The sequence below is a fragment of the Rattus norvegicus genome, chromosome 14, assembly GCF_036323735.1.
Source record: "Rattus norvegicus strain BN/NHsdMcwi chromosome 14, GRCr8, whole genome shotgun sequence".
Classification (NCBI taxonomy): Eukaryota; Metazoa; Chordata; class Mammalia; order Rodentia; family Muridae; genus Rattus; species Rattus norvegicus.
In genome coordinates this window covers 35,066,203-35,087,517 of record NC_086032.1, presented here as the reverse complement: position 1 = coordinate 35,087,517, position 21,315 = coordinate 35,066,203, and the positions used below count along the sequence as shown (strand labels likewise).

The 21,315-nt window shown below is 47.1% G+C and overlaps 1 protein-coding gene across 8 annotated transcripts in view; it reads left to right on the top strand.

Annotated features, from left to right (window-relative positions):
• The first annotated feature begins 232 nt into the window (after positions 1-232).
• Positions 233-21,315, top strand: part of Dcun1d4 (defective in cullin neddylation 1 domain containing 4) — an 80,494-nt gene continuing 59,411 nt past the window's right edge. Inside the window, exons 1-2 of one of the 8 annotated variants that reach the window (XM_017599288.3) lie at positions 233-418; positions 532-592. In XM_017599288.3, the coding sequence (XP_017454777.1) occupies positions 413-418; positions 532-592 (67 nt within the window). In that variant the 5' untranslated portion in view covers positions 233-412. Of the gene's footprint in view, positions 419-531; positions 593-10,181; positions 10,340-11,182; positions 12,228-21,315 lie in introns of those variants that run through there. The other 7 variants (XM_039092176.2, XM_063273338.1, XM_063273340.1 and 4 more) reach the window with 7 other exon arrangements.

The following is a 21,315-nucleotide window of genomic DNA, read 5'->3' as shown; positions in this document are numbered from 1 at the left end:
CCATTAAGCAGAGCCTCTGTTTTGCCTTTACTGGTTTAAAATTCCAGGGAAGGAAGTTGATTGGCCCAGCTCAGGTCACATGTTCCCTGGAGTTGGGGTGGGGCTTCCTGACTGGCAAGCTTCATCATGGCTTTGTTTGGTAAATATTGGGGTCCAAAAAAGAGGGAAGTAAAAGATGGGGTGTGCTAAACAGGAACTGTTGTTGTCCCCTATCTATGCCTTTGCAGGTGTTGCCAGAAGCTCCTGGGGTTGCGGTGGGGGTAGCTTTCTGAGCTCACCTCTCACGTGCCTCAGCACCATCGTTCCATCCCCTTTGTCTTGGTTCTGTTCTGAGGCAAAATTCGGTTTCAGTGTTAGAGAAGACCTGTGGATAAAGCCATGACAGTGGGCAGCCTTGGCCAAGCAAGGCTTAATGGAGGTGAGTTGAGCGGAGAGAGGAACAAGAAGGGTGGGCTGGGGGCTGAAGGACGAAGGTTGGGGGGTGTTACCCCATCAATTTCTTAACTGATCTCTCTTTCTCCCCCAACTCAGTTTACCCAAGAACATCAAGCCTGTCATCCACAAGGGTCTGAGGAAATGAAACATTGGAAAGGCAAGTTTTGATAGGAGCAAACGGATCACAACATCCATCCATTGCTCCCTTAGTGCGCAGTCTCTCTGGGCCCCTGAAGGTCTTTACTCTGCTGGGGGTGGAGTCTGATTGACACTAAAGTAGACTGATCCCAAGGTCTGCGTAGGGATGCCTTCAAATCTAAAGCGAAAATACCAAAGACAATGAAGAGTAAAGGTTTATTTGGCCCCTGGTTCCACGGTTGAGGCCCGTGACTCGTTAACTGTTGTCTTGGACCTGTAGTAAGGCAGCACAGTACGGCAGGAGCTCACTCACGACTAGCAGGAAAGGATGCAAATTGCAGGGAACTCAAGAGGCAAAAGAGAGATTGGAGTACCACAGCCCCTTTCAAGGCCATGGCAAGTGGGTCGTCGTCCCCCCTCCCGCTTTCTCAGTGTCCTAAGCTTTGTGCCTAACTGAAGACTTAGCCTTTAAATCATGGGTTTAGTGGTTTTGAGAGGTAGGGAGGCATTCCGGATCCAAAGGATCGCTGGGAGACAGGGCAGCAGAGAGAAGTGTCTCCATCTTGTGCTATTAAGTTGCGAGATGCTCTCTACTGGTCCAGTCAGCCCCAACAGCTTCCTAGGCCCACTAAGATCATATGACCTTGGATCTTGTTGGCTCCTGCTTGGATTCTCCAGGCTCCTTGTCTGTGACTTTCCTCTTGGCTTTTGTTCCAGCCCATTGTAATTCTCTTCAACCCAGATAAGGAACACTGAGGCTTGCCTTCACCAGCTAAGGATAGGTCAGCAATACGAATCACTTTGGGCACGCCTTTCAACCAGGTCCCCTGGGTATCTGGAAAGGAAGCTGGGAAGGGCCGAAGGGGGGGGGGGAGCTCAGGGGAAGGGAGCACAGTTCTGGCCATGCCCCTCCCCAGACAACAGTGCTGCTTTGGGTCCTGTTCTAATATTCCCCTGTTCTAATAATGAGATCCTGCTTTAGATCTGCTCTGAAGCTTAACAAGGAAGGGAGGAAAGGCTCCTGCCCTGGACCAAAGATCGGTGCTTCTCACTAAGACTTCGTGGGGATGGAGAATGGGTTTGCGCCCAAGGACGATCTATGCTCAATGTGCCTAGCTACTAGGGCTAGAAGAATAGACTCGGACCCACTCGTGTTCAAGGGCTCCAGGAGTGTTTTAAGGGTGAACAAGCAGTCCTGGCTGGAATATCGTAGAGAAAACTGATAGAGCGTGCTATGCCGGTTAAAACAGATTCGGGGAGAGCCTGCTGGGGTAGATTTTCCCAGCTCTAACTGTGTGACTCTGGGCAAGTTATCTTACCTCTGGGTCTTGGTCTCCTCATTTGTAAGATGGGTTATACGAAAGAACCTACTGGGATGGTTGGGAGGAGTGAGTTAACATGGGGGTGTTCAGAACAGTACCTGAGTGAGTGAGCAGCACGTTTAGTAATAGCACAAATTTGTGAAGTCTGTTACGGGTGGTATCTTGGAAGGTTTTGCCAAGATGAAGTTATGGAATGTAAATGGAGCTTGTGGTGTTAGAGCTTCGGACCCAGAGATGGCGGAGATGGAGGGATAGAAAATATAACATGGGCTAGTGTGGACTTCAAGGATGGACTCAGGGTACACAACTTTACCTGCAGAATGGGGGGCAGGTCAGCTGGGAGCCCTTGTGTCCCTTTGGGGGAGAGGCAAGATGTTGATTTGGGGTCCTGGAGCCAGGGGAGTGAGGAGAGGACATCATCATCATCATCATCATCATCATCATCATCATCATCATCATCATCATCAGATGACAGCAAAGACATATAGAAGGACCGTGGACAGGGCACAGAGCTCGAAGGGTGGCCTCAGAAGAAGCAGCGCTGGCTTGGGTCCAAGTTGGACTTGGAAGAAAAATCTGGAACGAGATAAAGTCTATTCTTGGCATTTCTGTCCCAGAGAACACGACTGCTCTTGCCCAGTGCCCAGGATCTTCTCACTGAAGGCGCCATAGGAGTTCCTCAGCCTAAAGCGGCTACCCTTACCTACCAGCTCTTCACCAAAATTCACATTCGGGTGCAAGCGCAGTTGTCAGCAGTGCTTGGGAGGAAATCTAAAAAAGAAAGAAATGAATCCCACCTGACAAAATTACAGGTGACCACCAACTGTTGCCAGAAGCCCTGGGACTTCAAGAAGGCAAAACCTGCCAGCCCGAATGAATGTCTAAACCAGGCATTCTTAGTGGAGGAGGGTGATGGTGGGTGGTTATGGCTGCATTTCAGACCTTCAATAGAGAATTATCAATGACTCTGAAAAGGGTCTGAGGCGTCTCAGAATGCTAAGGACACTGCCATAAGGAAAATAAAGTAATAGGGAAATATCTGGGTTAGTTGAAGGAAATAATTTTCAGGTAGGTAAATATGAGCTCTGTTGTTCGTGATTGGGCCAGCATTTGAACTACGTGTGAGTGTTTGTATGTTCTATCCCTAGTTTGGAACCATTGAACTTTCTTGAGTGTGTAAGATACCTTGCTTTTGTCCCATCAGCGTGAGACCCATGGTAGGTTGTGGAGAGAGAGTATGTGGTCGGAGATGGGAAGAGTCTAAGGCAGCTTCAACTATGTAGGCTAGGCGAGGCTGGAATTTGCTGACTCATGGGGTTTGGGTATTCTGCATGCTAGTTCTTTCTAAAACAGGAAGTTCTTATCCCATAGAGTAGTATCTCCTCTCTCCCCTCCCCCCTCTTCCCTACTGCAGTCTGCCTTCTCCATCCACTCTCCCAGCATGCTTCACTCTGCCATAATGAGATGCGAGCTCTGGAGATGGATGGGGTCTCCTGTACCGCCCTGAGAGGGATGTTAAAAAGACATTGTGTTCATGAAAGCAGGAGAGAGGAGGCAACAAAACGGAGAGCACATCAACACACAGAAGCCATTGTACAAGGAGAATGGTTATTCTTTCTGTCCATCTCCTGCTAGCTGCGGTAATTGAAGAAATGCTGTATTCATGAGAGTCAGCGCCAAGGTCAGGCATTGTTCAGAATTGGGAAGTTATTCCTTCTGAGATTGAATCAAATGCAGCATCATTAGGACTTGATTAGCTCAATGTGGAGTAAGGAAAGAAAATCCAATTCGGAGAGGTTGGGGTAAGGAATGAATACATTTTTATTCAAACTCTGTTAATTCCCTAGGCAAGTGTAATCTCCACAAAGTGAAAGGCCCTGGATAGAAAGGAAAAACCCCACTGAAGCATCCCATATCTGCTCTAGAAGAAACGATTAGTTAAAAGATCGATTAATGCTACCTGATGACAAGAAATCTTGGAAGTTAGAAATAGTAAAAAGACAACCCCCCAAAAAACAAACAAAAACAAAATAAAAAAAATCCCACCACCACCACCACCACCACCAACAACAACAAAACCCAAAAATTCCTGTATTGCCACTATAGGCAAAACAAATTCATTGCTAAATGAGACCAAAATGAAAACACGATGTTAAGTCTAATTGGAAAATTCTCAGCTCTGTTAAGGGATCCTCCAGATGACTGCTTCATCAAGAAAGAGTCATTTTTAGTTGAAATTATCCCTGAGTTGGGAAGAAGCCAGCTCTACCAGACAGACATGTGTTAGGCTCATCAGGAAATAGGAAGAGATCCTGGGCAGTGGGAGTTCACACGCCCCTTCCTGCTGTATTCTCCTATAGAAGTGGTTTTATATACTTGACATCCTGAATTACACCTTGGTGAAATTATTCCTGTTTTTGTAGATGAAGAAACTGAAGCCCAGACAAGTTGGCTTGTTTTTTTGTTTTTTGTTTTTGTTTTTTCTTTTAGACATGCCCATGCAATAGAGCCTTGACCTTGTCATCCTCCTGCAATCAGTCCCCTGGGTCCCATTGTACTACTTGGCTCTCTGATAAGCTTAACGTCTTCCTTTGATGATTGGAAATGGTAGGGTCTTTCTTACTCCAGCTTGCCTCCTCATACAAAGCACTCAAAATCATTTGCTTTCACGTCAGCCTACCTGATTCAAAGTGTCTTAAGCAGGACTGGGAAGGTGTCTTGGTAGAAAAGGTTGCTATGGGTGCAGGAGGCCAGTAAAAAGCCTTAGTGTAAGCATGAAATCTTAGCAGTGGGAAGGTGGAGTCAGGTGGGTCCCTGTGGCTTGCTAGTTAGCCATTCTAGGTGAACAACAGGTTTGGTGGGAGACCCTGTCTCAGACAAAATATTGTAGAGAACAACTGGGGAGGGCACTTGATAGCATTCTGATCATTGCATATGTGCACGCAAGTATATGCTTATGCAAACGTACACACACACACACACACACACACTTGCGTGCACACATACAGAGGCACACGTGCACACACACACATACACACAGTGTTTAATATCAGCAACTGTGGCTCTCAGAGAAGAGTAATTATTTCAAAGTACAAAGAAGGGGTTGGGGATTTAGCTCAGTGGTAGAGCGCTTGCCTAGGAAGCGCAAGGCCCTGGGTTCGGTCCCCAGCTCCGAAAAAAAGAGAAAAAAAAAGTACAAAGAAGAGAAATCATTCATTATGGGAATACAATATGAGTGTTCATAGAAAATCTTCTGGAATGTACTTCAGTCGGCTCATTTTTCGGATACTAACTTTCTGTACTCACAGGACTTCCCTGTGTGATTCCCGATATGAACATGACTTTTTCTTTGCTATACGAACGTTTGCATTTTCTGCAGAAGCAGGCTGCACTGGTGACTTGTCTTGTCTAGTTTGCTCTTGCATCCCTGGCCTCTACCCCCACCGTTAATTTCCGAAGCTAGTGAAGAAGGAACGCAAGTGTCCCGGTTAGCTTTCTGTTGCTCTCAGAAAGCACTGACCAAAAGAGCTTGGGGAGGAAAGGGTTAATTTGGCTTCCAGATTCCACGCCATCGTCTTGAGTTCCTACCTTGGCTTTCCAAGACGATGGCTATTGCTTTCATATACAACCCAAGAACAGAACACGTGCCCAGGGTTGACATCACCCACAGTAGGCTGGTCTCGGCCTCACTGATCATTAATCAAGAGGACGCCACGCAGACATGCACACAGGCCAGTTGGATGGAGGCAAGAACTCCATTACATCCCCCACCCGCCTTTTCCAAGTCACTCTAGTATGTATCAAGTTGGCAAAACCCAACTAGCACAGTAAGTAAATATCTACGATCCAGTGAGGAACTAGCTTAGGTAAAAGAAAGAGGTGGTGTGCGAATCAGCATGCAGGGGATGTGATAGTACTTAGAGGGTGGTAGCCATAGCAACCGTCTCACCTGTGTTCCGGGACTCAGAGTCTAAAGTGTTAACCATCACTATGATATTGAGCTACACTGTGCCCAGTATTACAAGCAATTATAGAACCTGTTGTTTTTTTTTACTATTTTTGAGAAAATGAGCAGAAGTATATTCCTTAAGCCAAAAATGGCCATCGAGGTGTTGACTCAAGAACGGTCTTAAAATTCTATGTGTTAATTAAAAAAAAAAACTATTTGGGGGACATGCTCTAAAGAGTTATTTATTTTTATTGTGTCTGCGTGTGCCTGTGTATATGTGGATGCAGGTAGCCTGGGAGGGGCTGGGAGTCCCCAAAGCTGAGTTCAAAGGCTGCTCTGTGCTGTTTGACGTGGATGCTAGGAACTGAACTTCAGTTCTCTGCAAAAGTAATGCTCTCCCTTAGCCACTGAGACACTTCTCCAGCTTTCCGTTTTGAGGCTGTCTTACAGATACAGTGGTGGCTTGTAAGAAAATGGAGGCACCATTAACGTGTCCTCCCTGCACAACAGGGTTTTTTGTGCATTTTAAGCTCACAGACGAGTAATATCTATTCTAAAAGGTTTGAGGAAATTAACTATCCTGTCCTTTATGAATACACTTAAATTTTTATTCATTCTCATTTCCATATCTTGAATACCTACTTAGCCCGACTTTTGATAACTGGAGGAGTTTTACATACGCTGTGGAATCAAAGGTTACATGAATTGCAACATGCTATGTTTCTTTTCTTCAAGCCATACCAGAGACACATTTATCTACTAATCTAAAGGCTGAATTCTATCTAAGTCTCCAGGGCTATGCTGTTTTCAATTCAGTATCCCAACCTAGTTTACACAGGACAAGCATACATAGTGGAATTTGGGATATTGGGAGGAAACGTTTAAACCCCAAAACTTGTGCTATCCTTTCACTAGACTCCCATCAAATTCTCAACTAACAAAATAGGTAAGTCAGGCACCAGTGACTTGGCTATTCCTAGTTGGCAACATGACTATATCTGGAATGAACTAGAATTCAGAAATGGAGATCCTGAGACTGGAAGACACAGGCTTTTGGTCTAGATCTTGAGGCATAGTGGCCAAGAAAAGCTTGGGCCCAGACATGGTAGTGCATGCCTTTAATCCCAGGAGAGAGAGGCAAACAGATCTGTGAGTTCGAGGCCAGCCCAAGACAGAGTAAGTTCCACATAAAGAACAGTTTAGGTCCAGGTGTGGTGATAGAGACCTTGAATCTGGGCCATACCTTCTGCTGGAGGCCCACAGAAGGACAGTGGAAGGAAGAAGCTTCTCTACCTGCTTGCACTTACCTGGCAGCACATCCGTTGGAACCTACTTCTTCAGGATTCCAGCTTACACAGAAGACCAGCGGAAGCACCTAGCCTTGTGGGACTGAGCAACTACTAGATTCTTGGACTTTCTATTCACAGCTGCCCATTGTTGGCTTAGCTGGACTGCAGACTGTAAGTCATACCAGTAATTTTCATTAATAGATTAGAGACATTCCTAAGTTCTGTGACTCTAGAGAATCCTGACTAATACATTTTGAAACTTGTTCATATTGTGTTTTAAATCCTAACCAAGTCAATAAAGTGATGTGTTATATTCTCAAATCTGCCCACCCCCAAGTCTCAAGACATTCTCCACCCCTCCCCCGCCGATTTGAATATAAAAGATGGTATTTCAGTAAACATTTCTATAGGGGGACCTTGCTATTTGGGAAAGTTATTGAATGAGAAGAAAAATTGAAATAAGATTATTTATTGAATGATTCCTTGAAGAGGCTATATTTCAAATATGAAGAATAGACTTTGTATCAGCGTGATAGAACTCAAGTAGTCAGGGAGAGTACTGTCCCAGGAATATGAGATTTTCTCATTTGACCAGTGTGGTGATGGAGAGATATAGACAAGGAGCTGGAAACTTGAGTTTTTAAATACTGCTTTGTTCTTGTGTAGCCCGGTTACTCGGATTAGATGTTTAATTCCTTTGAACTTCAGGTCTCATATTCTTATAACGAGGAAGTTGGGTTTGGAATCTCCGAGGTTTCTTTCAGAGATAAAATTCCCCAATAGTTGTCATCCCTTCACACTCAGGAACAGTGAGCCAGTATCCACTCTTGGAAGCCACTGGACTAAGTGCAGGAGAACGGAGAACATAACTATAACAAATTCCCTGACCATGAAGATTTTTAATCTTATGGATGGTTGAAATGTCTGGGTGATAGTCAAAGAGCGTCATTTCGTTGTTTTATTATTCATGAGACTTGTGGAGTAATGAGGCTCAGCTGACTAAGAAATAGTATTTCCTTCTCAGGCTCTAGCTGACCACGATTGGTTCTGACACCTCGCCTCTGATCGCCTCTGGTGGAGGCCACTATTTTGAACCTACCCACTACTCACGACCACTACCCTGGTCTGAGTAAATCAAATCTTTATTTTACTTGAAAACAATCGGTCTGACTTTACTAGAACAAACTCTGAGAAACAGCAAAGGTTAGAATTCTGTTCATATTTTTTTTCTGGATACTTTGTGTCAAGGAAGTTCTGAGAGCCAGGGAGAAAGCAAACTGGCAGGTCCTTTAGGTTTAATAATCTCACAACGATAAAGTTTGCTGCAGATAAATCAATATAGCAAATTAATTGCTAATATAAACCATGGGGTTATTTTAATTTTGAAGTACCAAGAAGCAAGCCCTTTTCTTGCAAAACAATATGGGAAAACAAAACTCAAACACATACAAATATTATACATAAAAAAAAATCCCAGGAACAAGAATAAACTGTAGTTCTTATTGGATTAGGCTGAAATCAGGAACAGAAAAACAAACGCAAGAAGACTTTGCCCACAATAAGCCTTTTTTTTTTTTTTTTTAAATTACAGAAGTTCCCTACTTAGGAGCCCACAAGCACCTTCCTTTGTCTATGAGGCTTAGCTTACAGAACAGCTAAGACACTGTTCTGTTAAGTGAACCCAAAAGAATGCTTTATGAAGGATTGTCTTCAGGTGCAATTCTGAGATTCTGCAATTTGATGACGTGAATCCTATGCACTTGAATGACAAATATGAGAGATAACATTACAGGGATTCAACTTAATTACAGAGAAATAGAGGGTGATGGGATGGAACACATCCCAGTAACACAGTAATGTAGATGACAAGGACTGTCAGCTACTTCGCTATTGTAACATCCGTCCAAACATCCGTCCAGATTTCGGAACTCTGCAACTCAAGAGCCAAGGCGGTAGAATTCAGAATACTAACGCTGGACCGGACCCCTTTGTTATTTTTGGACGTATCATCCAATGTCTGTGGCAGAATCTATAGGCAGTCCAGGCTGTGCTTGGGGCAAGGGCTGTTGGAGGTTCCCAAGTGGAGAGTGTGTTCGCGGTGGGGGCGGGGCGCCCGTCCTCCAGCATCTCTTTGCGTTATTGCATTACCATAGTGATTGAGGAGAATTGGTTTTCAAGTACTGAAAAACGTAAAGAAACAACAACAAAAGCAGTATTTTGATTCAAGACACTTAACAATCACAACCCTATTAACGCTTTCCTCTGTTAAACAGCGGTTTGGCCAGGTTCAACTTATGTTTCTTAGACGTATAGTCAGGGGACCTAGCTTGTCCTGGTGACAGGCTGACTGACCCCAGAGCCTAATGTGGCACTGGGTTTTTCTCTCGCTGTCTGGGGAGCATAGAAGTGTCGGACGGACAATGCCTGCGCATTCGAAACCTTTGGCGCAAGCAATGCACAACTCTGAATAATTGACTCTAAAAAAAGGAGGCGCATTTCCAAAGTTGGGGACAGAAAGGTTGTGGCATAAAAGGGAGGAAAGCGGAGGCTTTTTTTTTTTTTTTCCTAATTTCCCGCGATGGGAAACGATTGATGAGAACTGGCGCGACCGGGGCACGGGCAGGATCAGGATCTGGCCGACCGCCTACCAGGGAGCACCGGTCCCTGTGGCCCCCAGCTTGGCTCCGGGTCCCTCCGCCCGCTTTGTTTCGGATGCTTAACCTAGGTTCTCCGTTGGTCTCTCTGTTGGTCTCCCGCTCCAGGACCCGCCCGCCACAGGGCGGGGCTTCAGGGTCAAGATAGACCAAGTCCCCTGTCTCGCCCCTCCACGCGCTTTCGGACCCTTGAATGACTGACAGCCGTTGGGTCCAACCTGCGGCTCCGAATAGTGGCCTCTACCAGGGGCGGTCCGAGGTGAGGAGCCGGGGCCAATCACGTTGCAGTCTAGGGGGCGGGGTCCTTTTGCCTGCTGCAGGCGGCGCAACCTGCACTCCTTCGGTCAAATGAGAGCCGAAGAGGGGCGGTCCCTCGGTGGTGGTCTAGCCAATGAGAAAGGCGGGATGGGCGGGTCGGAGTAGGAGCCGCCGGTCCTCTGTTGAGAGCTAAGGTTTGGGGAGTCGGTAGGGGGACCGCGAGTGGAGCGCGGGAGCCCGGGCGGCAGGCGGGTGTGAGCTGCCCGAAAATGCACTCGGATGCTGCAGCTGTCAGTGAGTAGCACAGAGCCAGCGGGCCGGCGCGGGCCCGCACACCCGGTCCGCTCCCGTGCTCCCTTCTCCACTTCTCCGGTTCCTACCGCGCTGGAGTCCCTGGCCCGGGAACGAGCTGTTCCCCTCCTGGAGTCCGAGGGCCGTGACGCTGCGGGCGGCTGGGGCGGGGGCAGGGGCGGCGGGGAGGGGGTGGGGACTGGCTGGCTTTCCGCGGTGGGGGGAGGGGGGACATATTCTGAAGGCCGGGGGCCGGGAGTCGGTGGTGCACGGAGGTGGAGACCGCGGCGGGCGCTGGCAGATGGGGTCAGGGGTGGTACGAGCGGGCAGGGAGAGACCCTACGGTCTGAGTACCGGGTGAGGCTTGCGGTGCCGGAGCTGTGCAGTCTACCGGGGAAGGCGGGGGAGTGCGAGAGGAGCGGGGGCGGGGACAATAGGAAGGAGGGCTGGGGGCGGGGGCGGGAACAATGGGTGGGGAGCAGGGGCAGCGACCGGGCGGGTGAGGGGTTGGGGGCTGATGTAACCCGGACACGGAGTGGGAGACACTGCAGTGGGATGGGAGAGTTGTGGAGTCTGGTGTGCGGGACGGCGGCCGGGAGTGGCGAGAGGGCTTGGGGGCAGGTGTTGGGATGGGGGTCCCTGGAGGAGTGGATGGTGGGTAGGACTGCGATGCAGTTTGTGGGCTGAGATAGGGGTCGGGGAGGGTGTGCAGAGTGAGTTAGGAAGAAGAGTAGGTGGGGAGGAGCGGGATGGGGAGGGCTGTCATCCTCGGGTTCGGTGCTCTTGGGGCGGGGTGGGGAGCGTTGAACTGTGCATTGGGGGAGGTGCTTCCTCCCGGGAGAGGCCCGGTCCAGCCTAGGAGGGGACCACCCTGAGCATCGGGGTGCACAGAGGAGAGGGGGCGGGGCCGGGTACTCGGGAGGTGTCCCGAGGCTGGCAGTGGCTGCCACTTTTAGCGAGCAACCGGGAGTGAGGTCAACGCGGGCTGGGATTACAGGACCCGGAGGCCGCTGTCTGCTTGCTGACCGGACCTGCAGGGGTCCTAGAGGCGGGGTGGAGGAATTAGCGTAAGAGGTGTCAGGGTCCCCGGCGGTCCGTAGGTTTGGCAGTGTGTGACGCAGTTCCCTAATTTCTGACTATCAGGTGTAGAGACTGATGCGTCAGGACCTGTTAACCTGTATGGAGGGCCGCTTTGGAGGCATAGCAACGCGCGTGCGAGAAGCTACCTCCGCCCGAAGCACCGGGAGGGTCCTTTAGGGGTTTCCTTTAGGGTCTGGCTCCTGGAACCGGTGTAAAGGGAAAGGCAGGCTCATGGAATTCTGGGACTTGTAGTCTCAGCTGCCCGGGCCGCGGTTGGATTGGGTGCACGTGGGTAACTGTGGAAACGAGTCCCAGAATGCAGCGCGTCCCTTGGAACCTCCTTGCTTGACTAACTCGTGCTTTATGCCGCGGAGACCCAATGCGTTCTCTCCGGGAGATTCCTGGATTCCTTGGGCACCGCAGAGGGCGAGCCCAGGCCAAGCCCTGGCCTTTCTCCGAGTTAATTTTCCCCTGCATCTGGTAGCCTTGCGGAACGAATGCTTAGTTTTGAAACATCTTGCATACATTCGTTTTAAAGCAATGTTTATCATGGAATATTTAGAGTGTATTCAGTGTATGGAAGTCTAGGGTGAAGTATATACATCCTTACATAAGTATGGAAACTAAGTAGAGACAAATACATCCCTTGTGAAGAAAATACAGACAACTGCACTGATATTTCTTGGGCAACTTGGTTTGCCCAAGAATTAGGGTTTTGTTTTTTGTTTTTGGAAGCAAATCAAGAATGGCAGCTTAGTGGAATTTGAGGTTGAAGTAGTCTCATGCCAGAACCTGAAATGAAACCCTAAAGGTGAGCAAAGGGGAACTGTGATGTCTTAACTTTTATGTAAGTAAAGCAAACGGGGCTGCTGTTTGCCCTTTGGATGCCAAGCTGTCCTTCTCTCTTGACCATTACATGTCTTCCTGAGTTTGTGGACTTCCAGCCACCAGCCACATCCTTTGCCAGTTCTCCTTAGTGATCACTCCCAAAGTGGGGGCTTTAAGATTTTTTTTTTTTTTTTTTTTTGGTGTGTGGTGTATCGAATTCTATGAACCATCAGTAATTGGAATGGTCATTGGAGGGGTGTTTTAATAACCCAATTGTAAACATCTTTTTTTTTTTTTTGTTTTGTTTTTTGTTTTTTTTTTTTTTTCCCGGAGCTGGGGATCGAACCCAGGGCCTTGCGCTTCCTAGGTAAGCGCTTCTACCACTGAGCTAAATCCCCAGCCCCCAATTGTAAACATCTTGATGAGTTTTTTTTTTTAATTTTTTTATTATTATTATTTTTTATTAACTTGAGTATTTCTTATATACATTTCTTGATGAGTTTTAAGATCTGGAAACGACCTGACACAATTAAGACAGTATTGAACTTGTATATGTAGCAGACAATTCTTTAAAACTTATTTTTACTATTTTTAAGTGTATATATGTGTGGGTATGTGCACGTGCATATAGATGCCATAGAGATCAGATGAAGGCTTGGGATCCCATAGAACTGGAGTTATAGGTGGTCGTGAGCTGCTCAACTGAGTGCGGGGAATGAAACTCAGATCCTCTTAGGTGTTGGGCAGTCTCTCTAGACCTTACAGGATGGCTTTTGAAATAAGAAACTCGTTAGAATATGGTGTTTTAGAGAAATAATTTATATCTATCCTGTTTTGACTTACATCTGCAGTAAAATCTCTAAGAACCGTCTTGTATATATTACAGACATTTTTCAAAAAAGTATTTAATTTAGGATTTGCTATTGCCAAATGATAAGGGGAAAAAAAAACAAAAAACAAAACAAAACAAAAAAAAAAACAAAAACAAACCATGAGCTCTAGAACTGTCTTCAGGATCTAAAGAAAACATTAGTCTGCATTTCTTTTGTTTTCATTTGTTCTCATCACATCCTGAAGGACAAGTCCCCTTCCCTCACACAATCCTCCAGCTAGTCTGGAAGCCCCAAAGACCTAGGTACTATCAACCTGTACTGTCTACTCTAGTGTTTGTGACCTTTGAGTTTTGGCCCTTGGCTAGGTCTTATATTTTCTTGTGGATTTAACTATGCATTTAAGCAGTTCAGAAGTTTTATTGAAGATGTTTGACTCTGTATTGGAATTATTTGCAGGGGGGTTGTATTAAGGTTCTCTAAGGGTATCAACTTATAGAATGAATCTGTATATTTGTATATATACATATAAATCCTAAGTATGTACGTGTGTGTGTAACACACACAGAATTCAGTAATTGTTTGGTCTACTAGGCTGGATGCTTCAGCTGATATATATTGGAATCCTGAAGAAGTAGGCTCTAATGCCAGTGAAGGAATGGACTTGGTAATGAATGAGGCAGGAGCAAGCAGGCAAACAACAAAAGCTTCTTTCTTCCACGTCCTTATATTAGACTTCCAGCAGAAGGCGTGGCCTAGATTAGAGCTGTGTCTTCCCACCTCAAAGGTCCAGATTAGAGGTGACTCTTCCTACTTCAAATTAAGCAAAAATCACACACAGGCGTGCCACTCCATTTTGGGTTTTAATTAATTCCAGAACTAGTCAAGTTGACAAGGAGAATAGTCATCACAGTAGTCTTGTCTATAACTGCCAAAGACAAAAGCTCTCTCCTCCTCTTCCTATTTGGGATCTGTGTACAGTGACTTTCTCCATTCTCCATTCTTGGCTCACAGCAGGACCATACTTGATGCTTGATGGCGTTCTTACCTCTGTAACTTCCTTCCTTCTTCCTGTTTTGATGTTGCATTATTCTCATCTTAATCACCATCATGGTCATTCTTATAATTGTAGCTAATAATAGCTAGTCATTCTGCTGACATAACAGCAAAATGCAGTCTATCAGTTAAGTATCCAGTACTTTATAGCCTGGTGACTTTGGTGAGTGTTCGTTCCCAGGGGCATTTAGATATGAGTTGTACCAAGGTACCCATGTACTGGAAATAGGCTGTGTGTGTGGCCCTAGCTTTGTAGTTAGGCAAGGCAATAGGAAACCAAAACTAGTTAGTTGGTTTAGTCCCTTTGGTTAATGAAGCCACAGTAATTTTAGTCATCCTCATTGGAACCTTAGATGCTTCCCATGTTTTCCTGTTACGTAGTGGGAGGGAGAGTCTGTGTATGCAATGTCTTTTTGCTGTGACCAAATAGCTGACCACAACAACTTGAAGAAGAAAGGGTTTATTCTGGATTACAGTTTGAGGATACACTCTGGCAGAGCAGAGAGGATATACTCTGGGAGTGAGGGGCAGGATTTGGGAGGCGGCTGGTTACACTGTGTCAGGAAGGAGAGAAGATACTGGTGGCTGGTTACAGAGACGATACTGGCGTCTGGTTACACTGTTTCAGTAGGAAGGAGGGACGATACTGGCGGCTGGTTACATTGTATCAGTAGGAAGGAGGGACGATACTGGCTCTCTGCCACTTTCTTTTTTGTAGTTCAGCCCATGAGTCCACACTCATGGTGGGTCCTTCCTCTGTTAACCCCGCCCCCCCCCATGCCCTCACAGAGAGACCCACAGTGTCTTTTTCATGATTCCAAACGTTGACAAGATAAACGATCACAGGTTGCATCTCTTCCTGTCCCCTACAGTTGCCCTCCCCACCCCCCAACTCATTACCACCATCTTGGGTCTGAGGCAGCTTGCTTTCTGAAAAGAGTGAATCTGTGTGAGGCCTAGTCTGTGCTACATTGGTCTCTCAATTGTTGAATCATCTTTACTTTTGGTATTTCCTTTCCTACTCAAAAACCTTAAAGGCTTCCAGGCCTCCTCAGAACAAGAATCTGGTGTTGTAGGATGGCTTCTGTCATTGAGGCCTGGCTTCTCTCCTTGGAAGGCTCCCTCCTTCCTCCCTGTCCTCAGAGCATGGGACAATATCCTCCTCCCTAAGACCTAGCACCAGTGACCTCCTTGCTCCAGAGGTTCCATAGTTTTTACAATCTCCAAGTAAGAGCTGAGCGCTAGTCACTCAAGATGTGAACCTTTTCGGGACATTCCCTGTTCAAATCATAACATAGCAGTAAGTAAGCAGCATGTTTGATATGGAGAGATTAAATGCTGCAAGGTACGAACAGGGACTAGGAAAAGTCTTTTTGGGACAGGAGGTTAGATCTGTCAGCAGATCTGTTTGGGAGATGGGTTGACACTATTTTAATTTTTCTCTCACTTATGGCCAGGTCCTGGTCAGTTAACAGTAGAGTGAGATAGGAGCTGGTGCGAGGGCTTGGTGGTTAAGAGCACTAGTTGCTCTGGCAGTGAACCTGGGTTTGGTTCCCAGTTCCCAGCACCCCCATGATGGCTAACCACAGTCTGTAACTCCAGTTCCAGGGAATCTGATAACCCTCTTTGGCCTCTGAAGGCATCCATCACACACAGTCACAGACATCCAGGCCAGTAAAATACTAAATGCACATAAAACCAGAAAACAGTACAATAAGTTTGTTGGTGTCTTTTCACTTACTATGTTAGATGTTAAATGTGCAAGTTAAAGCTAACATTGACAGAGGGAAGTGTGCTGGTTGGGAGCCCGAATTGGTGTTGATTGCCTCCTACAGCTTATTCTTACTGTGAAATTCAGGTCAGAAGTACCTCTGGAGAATTATTATTTTAAGAACATACTTTAGAAAGTGTATCTTAGGAAGAAAAACACTTACATGCATTTTAAATAGAATTTCATGCTTTAGTTAGTGTCACATGACAGTTTTAGAGCCAGGACCACTTTTTCTTTTTTCTTTTCTTTTTTTTTTTTTTTAGTGGAGTGTCCATGGCTCTTCAGAGAGTACCTTCTACCTGAGGTTTGAATTTCTTTTCTTTTAATTAGGAAATGTTAAACAAGTTACTGTCACCTAGGAAGACAGTCTGTTGTTCTTGAAATTGCTGAATGTATGGAATAAAAACACTTAATGGTGGGGAAAAGACCCCTCCTTCCAGGTGCACCACCCCTCTGTGTGGGATGGATTTTTGTTCTGTTTTTTGTTTTTCGTAGTTCTTTGTGGACTTCCTTTTCTGATGAGTGTTTAGCAAACCTTTGTCTACCTCTGCCTGTATCAGTAGGGCCTGCAGAGTCATCCCAATAGTGCTGTCTGGCCTTGGGGATCTCTTCCTTAGCAGGGAGCTGCTTGGAAGCACTCCTCCCACCTCAGACCTCCTGAAGGTGGAGTCCAGCAAAGGGAAGAAGGCTGTAGCTTGAGGAGAACTGAAGGTAGAGACCAGCAAAGGGAAGAAGGCTGTAGCCTGAGGAGAACTGAAGGTGGAGGCCAGCAAAGGGAAGAAGGCTGTAGCCTGAGGAGAACTGAAAGTGGAGGCCAGCAAAGGGAAGAAGGCTGTAGCCTGAGGAGAACTGAAGGTGGAGGCCAGCAAAGGGAAGAAGGCTGTAGCCTGAGGAGAACTGCTGTGGTGGGTGCTTAGCCATGGCAGCTCTGTTGGTTTTGGAGCTGGAGTTGGTCTAGTCCTGGTTCTGTCTGTGGGGAATCTCGCCGTGTGCCCACAGGACTTCTTTCTGTTGTGTGATCGACAGGCCTGGCTTTCTCATTTTCCTAGTGAGTCTTAGTGCTATATTTAAAACAAACAAAAGGAAACAAAACCAATGCTTTTTCGTTTAAACTTGCCACAGCTGGTTTCCCATGCTGGCAACTAAAAACTCAGTCCTCGCTGCTCACTGTCCATTTACCTGGCAGAGGCTCTCGTGGAGAAGAGCTGCGTTTTTCCTTCTCAGTATAGCTGCCTGTAGGCTCTACTCAGAGATGACCAAAAGCCGACTACCAGCATTGCAGGTATTCAATGTTAGCATTTCTTCTATGCTCCTCCCAGCAGTTGCCTGGCAATAGCCAGGTAGGCCTGGTTGCTATAAAAGGGGCTGTTTACCCCCCCTCACTTTCTCTGCTTCTTCTCTCTCTCTAACTCTCTTCTCTCCCTGACCCCTTTTCCCCCTCCCTTCTCTCTCTCCACGTGTTCCTGGCTGACCTCTTTTGTCTGTCTGTCTGTCTTTCTCTGCCTCAACTTCCCTTCACATGCTCCAAATAAACTCTACACTATACCCATTATATGGCTGGTACCTTAGGGTGAAGGGATGCCTCAGCATGCCCGCCCCCGCACCCCTCCCACCTCAGCATACCGTGCTCTACAAAACCTATCCTTGGCTCTTTTTTTATAAAACACAACACAGGCAGGCCAGCCTGCTAGCTCTTAGCTGGAGCTGTGGACTCCTGTCCCCATGGATAGCCTCTTTTGTCTCTAAGAAATCCATTTCAGAGGTGGGATGCTTAGAAGCTGGCCTCTAACCCCCTGTGCATGTACTGATTTGAGAATACTATTTGTAGGTTTTTCTTGGGTGAAGTATTTTGTTTAGCCAGAAATAATGTCTGATAGTTCTAAAGGAAGCCTTTCTGGTCATCTTTACTGAGGTTATAATTTACATGTTAAAAAGTTATACCACTTAAATGTGTAGTTGGATAGACTGGTGAACAAATGCCCTGTCAGAGCAACTGCTAAACCCAGATATAGAGATACCCATCGCGCTTAAGAGCCTCTTTATGTCCCGACCTCCCGTGAGTCAGTGCCTCCCCGAGGACCCCCCACCCCAGATACTTGGCTCTTACGTTGTATTTATGGCCTTCTTCGTGTTCATGGGTGGTTGTTTTTCTTTGCATGAAGGTACTACAGCATCACACACTGATCTAAAGGAAACTGTCGAGGCTGTGTGAGCCCCATACCTCATGATTGGTGCTTTTGCCACTGAGAATGATGACTCCAAACATTTACTGGGGCAGTGTTTCTGTGGCCCAAAGACATGCCCACCCCGGCATCTATTCCATGGGTGTGGTGCAGTGGTGTCCCCTCTGCTCTGTGGCACTTTGGGAAGTCAGGACATTGCTTGGTAGGAGTAGAGCCTTGAGCCAGAATATCTGGATTCATGACAGCCCTATGCCATTTATTAGCTGTGAGATTGTAGTTGAGTTCCTCAACTATTTTGTGCTGAGAGATTTCATGTATAAAAACTAGCCTCTCTGGGATATGGGGCCGTCAGTCATCAGGTGTGAATATTGAGTACCTACTGTGCGCAAAGCCCAGTTCTTCATGTGTCTGAAAGTTTTCATTATGCTTCAGTCGAGAGGCAGATAATAAGTAGGTATGGTTTGTAGTGATCAGTTCTGTAGAGAAAACAAAGTGGAGGAAGCGTGTGCGCGTGTGTGCGTGTGTGGGTGTGTGGGTGTGTGTGCATGCGTGTGTGCGTGTGCGCGTGTGTGCGTGTGGGTGTGTGCGCGAGTGCAGTTGGATGTCGGTGGTCAGAGAAGGCCTGACGGGAGGGAGGAGGTAAGGTACAGAGAGTAGGGACATGTGGGATGTCTGAGTGGAGAGGAAGCAGGAGGAGAGGGGAAAGGAGATGGCTAGAAAGGGACAAGAGGAGGGGGAACTAGGCCTTTTATTACCGAGTTCTCCACCCTCCTCTCCAAGGAGGTCACGGGTGAGGAAGCTGAACTATAGGAAGAGGGACCTCAAGGCCACTGGGGTTAAGGTTCTTTACACAGTGCCTTGGCCTTCCAGCTCGAGGGTCGGGTGCTCTCCACTGCAAGTGAACGGGTCCTAGTTGTATTCTTGCTTTTCACTTGCTCCTCAGAGGGGACGTTGTACTGGCCTGTGAGTGGTCAGAGCCCACTGGTACTGGTCTCCTTTGCTTTGGGCTCTTCCTCTTGGAGCAGTGCAGCTGGTAGTCGTCTGGAGTCTTGCAGCTTGCTCCTCTGCATAGTTCTAGGCAAGGTGGTCTGCAGTGATGACAGGTATCTAACCCTGCTGGAGAACTGTGGCCCAGAAAAGTACTCTGCACCTTCTTGTTTGCTGCTGAAGCAGTTTAAGTTGTTGGAGATAAGGAAATAACCTTGCAAGCTGGAAAGTACAGGTGATAGCTAACATTGCAGAAAGCCAGAGAACGAGACTTGGCGTAGAGCCACTCAGCAGCTTTATAATGAAGGTAATCCCCATCCCCGTTTTTACATCTTAGGGCATGGCTAAGTATTTATTTTTTTATTTTTAAGATTTATTTATTTCATGTATATGTGTACACTGTAACTATCTTCAGACACACCAGAAGAAGGCATCAGATCCCTTTACAGATGGTTGTGAGCCACCATGTGGTTGCTGGGAATTGAACTCAGGACCTCTGGAAGAGCAGTCAGTGCTCTTAACCACTGAGCCATCTCCAGCCCAAGTATTTATTTTTAACGTCTCTTTTTTATAGATGCCATTCCCTGAGCTATTCTACAGATTCCTAGACCCGGTCAGTTAAATCGGGGACGTTGTCAGTCAGTTCAGGGGATACTGTGTTAATGGCCTTAAAGATACATCTCCTTGCTATCCTTCTTACATGCCTTTCTGTGCAGCTGTTCCAGGTCCAGGCCGAGCGGAGCTGGGGTGGGGTGTGGGCATCACTCTGTCAGCGTGCTTCGTGTACCTGCTGCTCACTGTGCCCCCAGGAGCTTGTGGAGGGGGTTCTGTCATTCTGGCTCTACAGATGGGGCGGAGTTAGATTGGTGATATGTGAGGTGACTCAGCTGGGACACAGCAGAGTTGGGACTCTGGACTAGAGTGTACTAGGCCTGGTATTCTTTGCTGTAAACCTGGGCCCTGCAACATTATCGAGATTGGATGGTATTTTGTCTCTTAGTGACCCTGTGAAGCTCTCTTCTCAGTGGTAGGCAGGGTGCGAAGAAGGAATCTGGAGGCCTTTGTACCTTGTCACATTGGGAACACAGCCAGCCCATGTGTCCTGAAGTGACTGGATCCTTTGAGATGGCAGTGGCAGGCACAGACAGGGCTCTGATGGCAGGTCTCCTCTTGGGTTTCTCTTACCAGCTTCTTCCCTGGGTTCTCTGAGAGTGAGGGGAAACTGCCCATAGCCAGATGCGTGGAAGGATGTAATTTTGGCTCTTGTGCTCTATGCAAATGGTGCATTACACAGTGACCTGCTTATCCCTGCTCCTTCTATAGCTCCCTTCTGTTGGCTCTTTGTTCCAGTAGCAAATATCCATTGACCAGACAAATGAAGTTAACACTTTCCTGTCTGCTGCCTGCCTTCCTTTGTCCGGTATGCCTGTCCTGCCTTGACCCTTGGTTCCCACACTGCAAGGGACTGGGTGTGCCTTGTTGGAGTAGCAGGTGATGGCTGAGTTGTTGAGTGTGTTAGAATCCATGCTCCCATTTTCATGAATTGATTGGGCCATACCCTGGCTTCTGTGGCATATAGGCTACTTTTGTGTTGCCTAAGTAGGTAGCAAGCTGGGGTTGGTTTGTCTGTGCTGGGAGATGGTTAAAAGATGCCACCCTCTGACTCGTTGCCAGCACGTAGGTGTTCCCTCCCATGCTCTAGGCGCTGATCTAAACTTTTTAATTCTTGCAGCCTCTTTGTGAGGCAGGCACCATTAGCCATTTAGTAGACATGTCTCCTGACAGTGAGGACTGGCAGCGAATGTGGTAAAGGGGCCGGGAATTTGATTGTGGTGATGGTTAGATAACTCCCTGAGCGACTAAAGCTGGCGCATTGTGACCCTCAGATGGTGAGGGATGTGGAATGTGGACTGTATATCAACAGAGCTGTTGAGAATACCAGCAAGGGGCAAGGTCTGTGAGGCTGAGTCTCCCGGAGGATGCTGTCCTGCCTGCCTGGGGTGGGGAAGCCAGAGCCGATGAGGCTGTATGCCAGTCGAATCCTGTGGGAGAGTCACAGCCCTGCACTGCTTGGTCCCTGTGATATAGTGGTTTTGATAACCTTTCATTTTGTTTTGGTTTTCTGGCAATAGCTGGCTGTTATCCTGCCCTTACCAGTGAGCCTCTCCTACTGCCCCTGCAGGGTATTTCATGCATTTCATTGTCACAGAGAAGGCATTTATTGTGAGCACAATGGGACCTTAA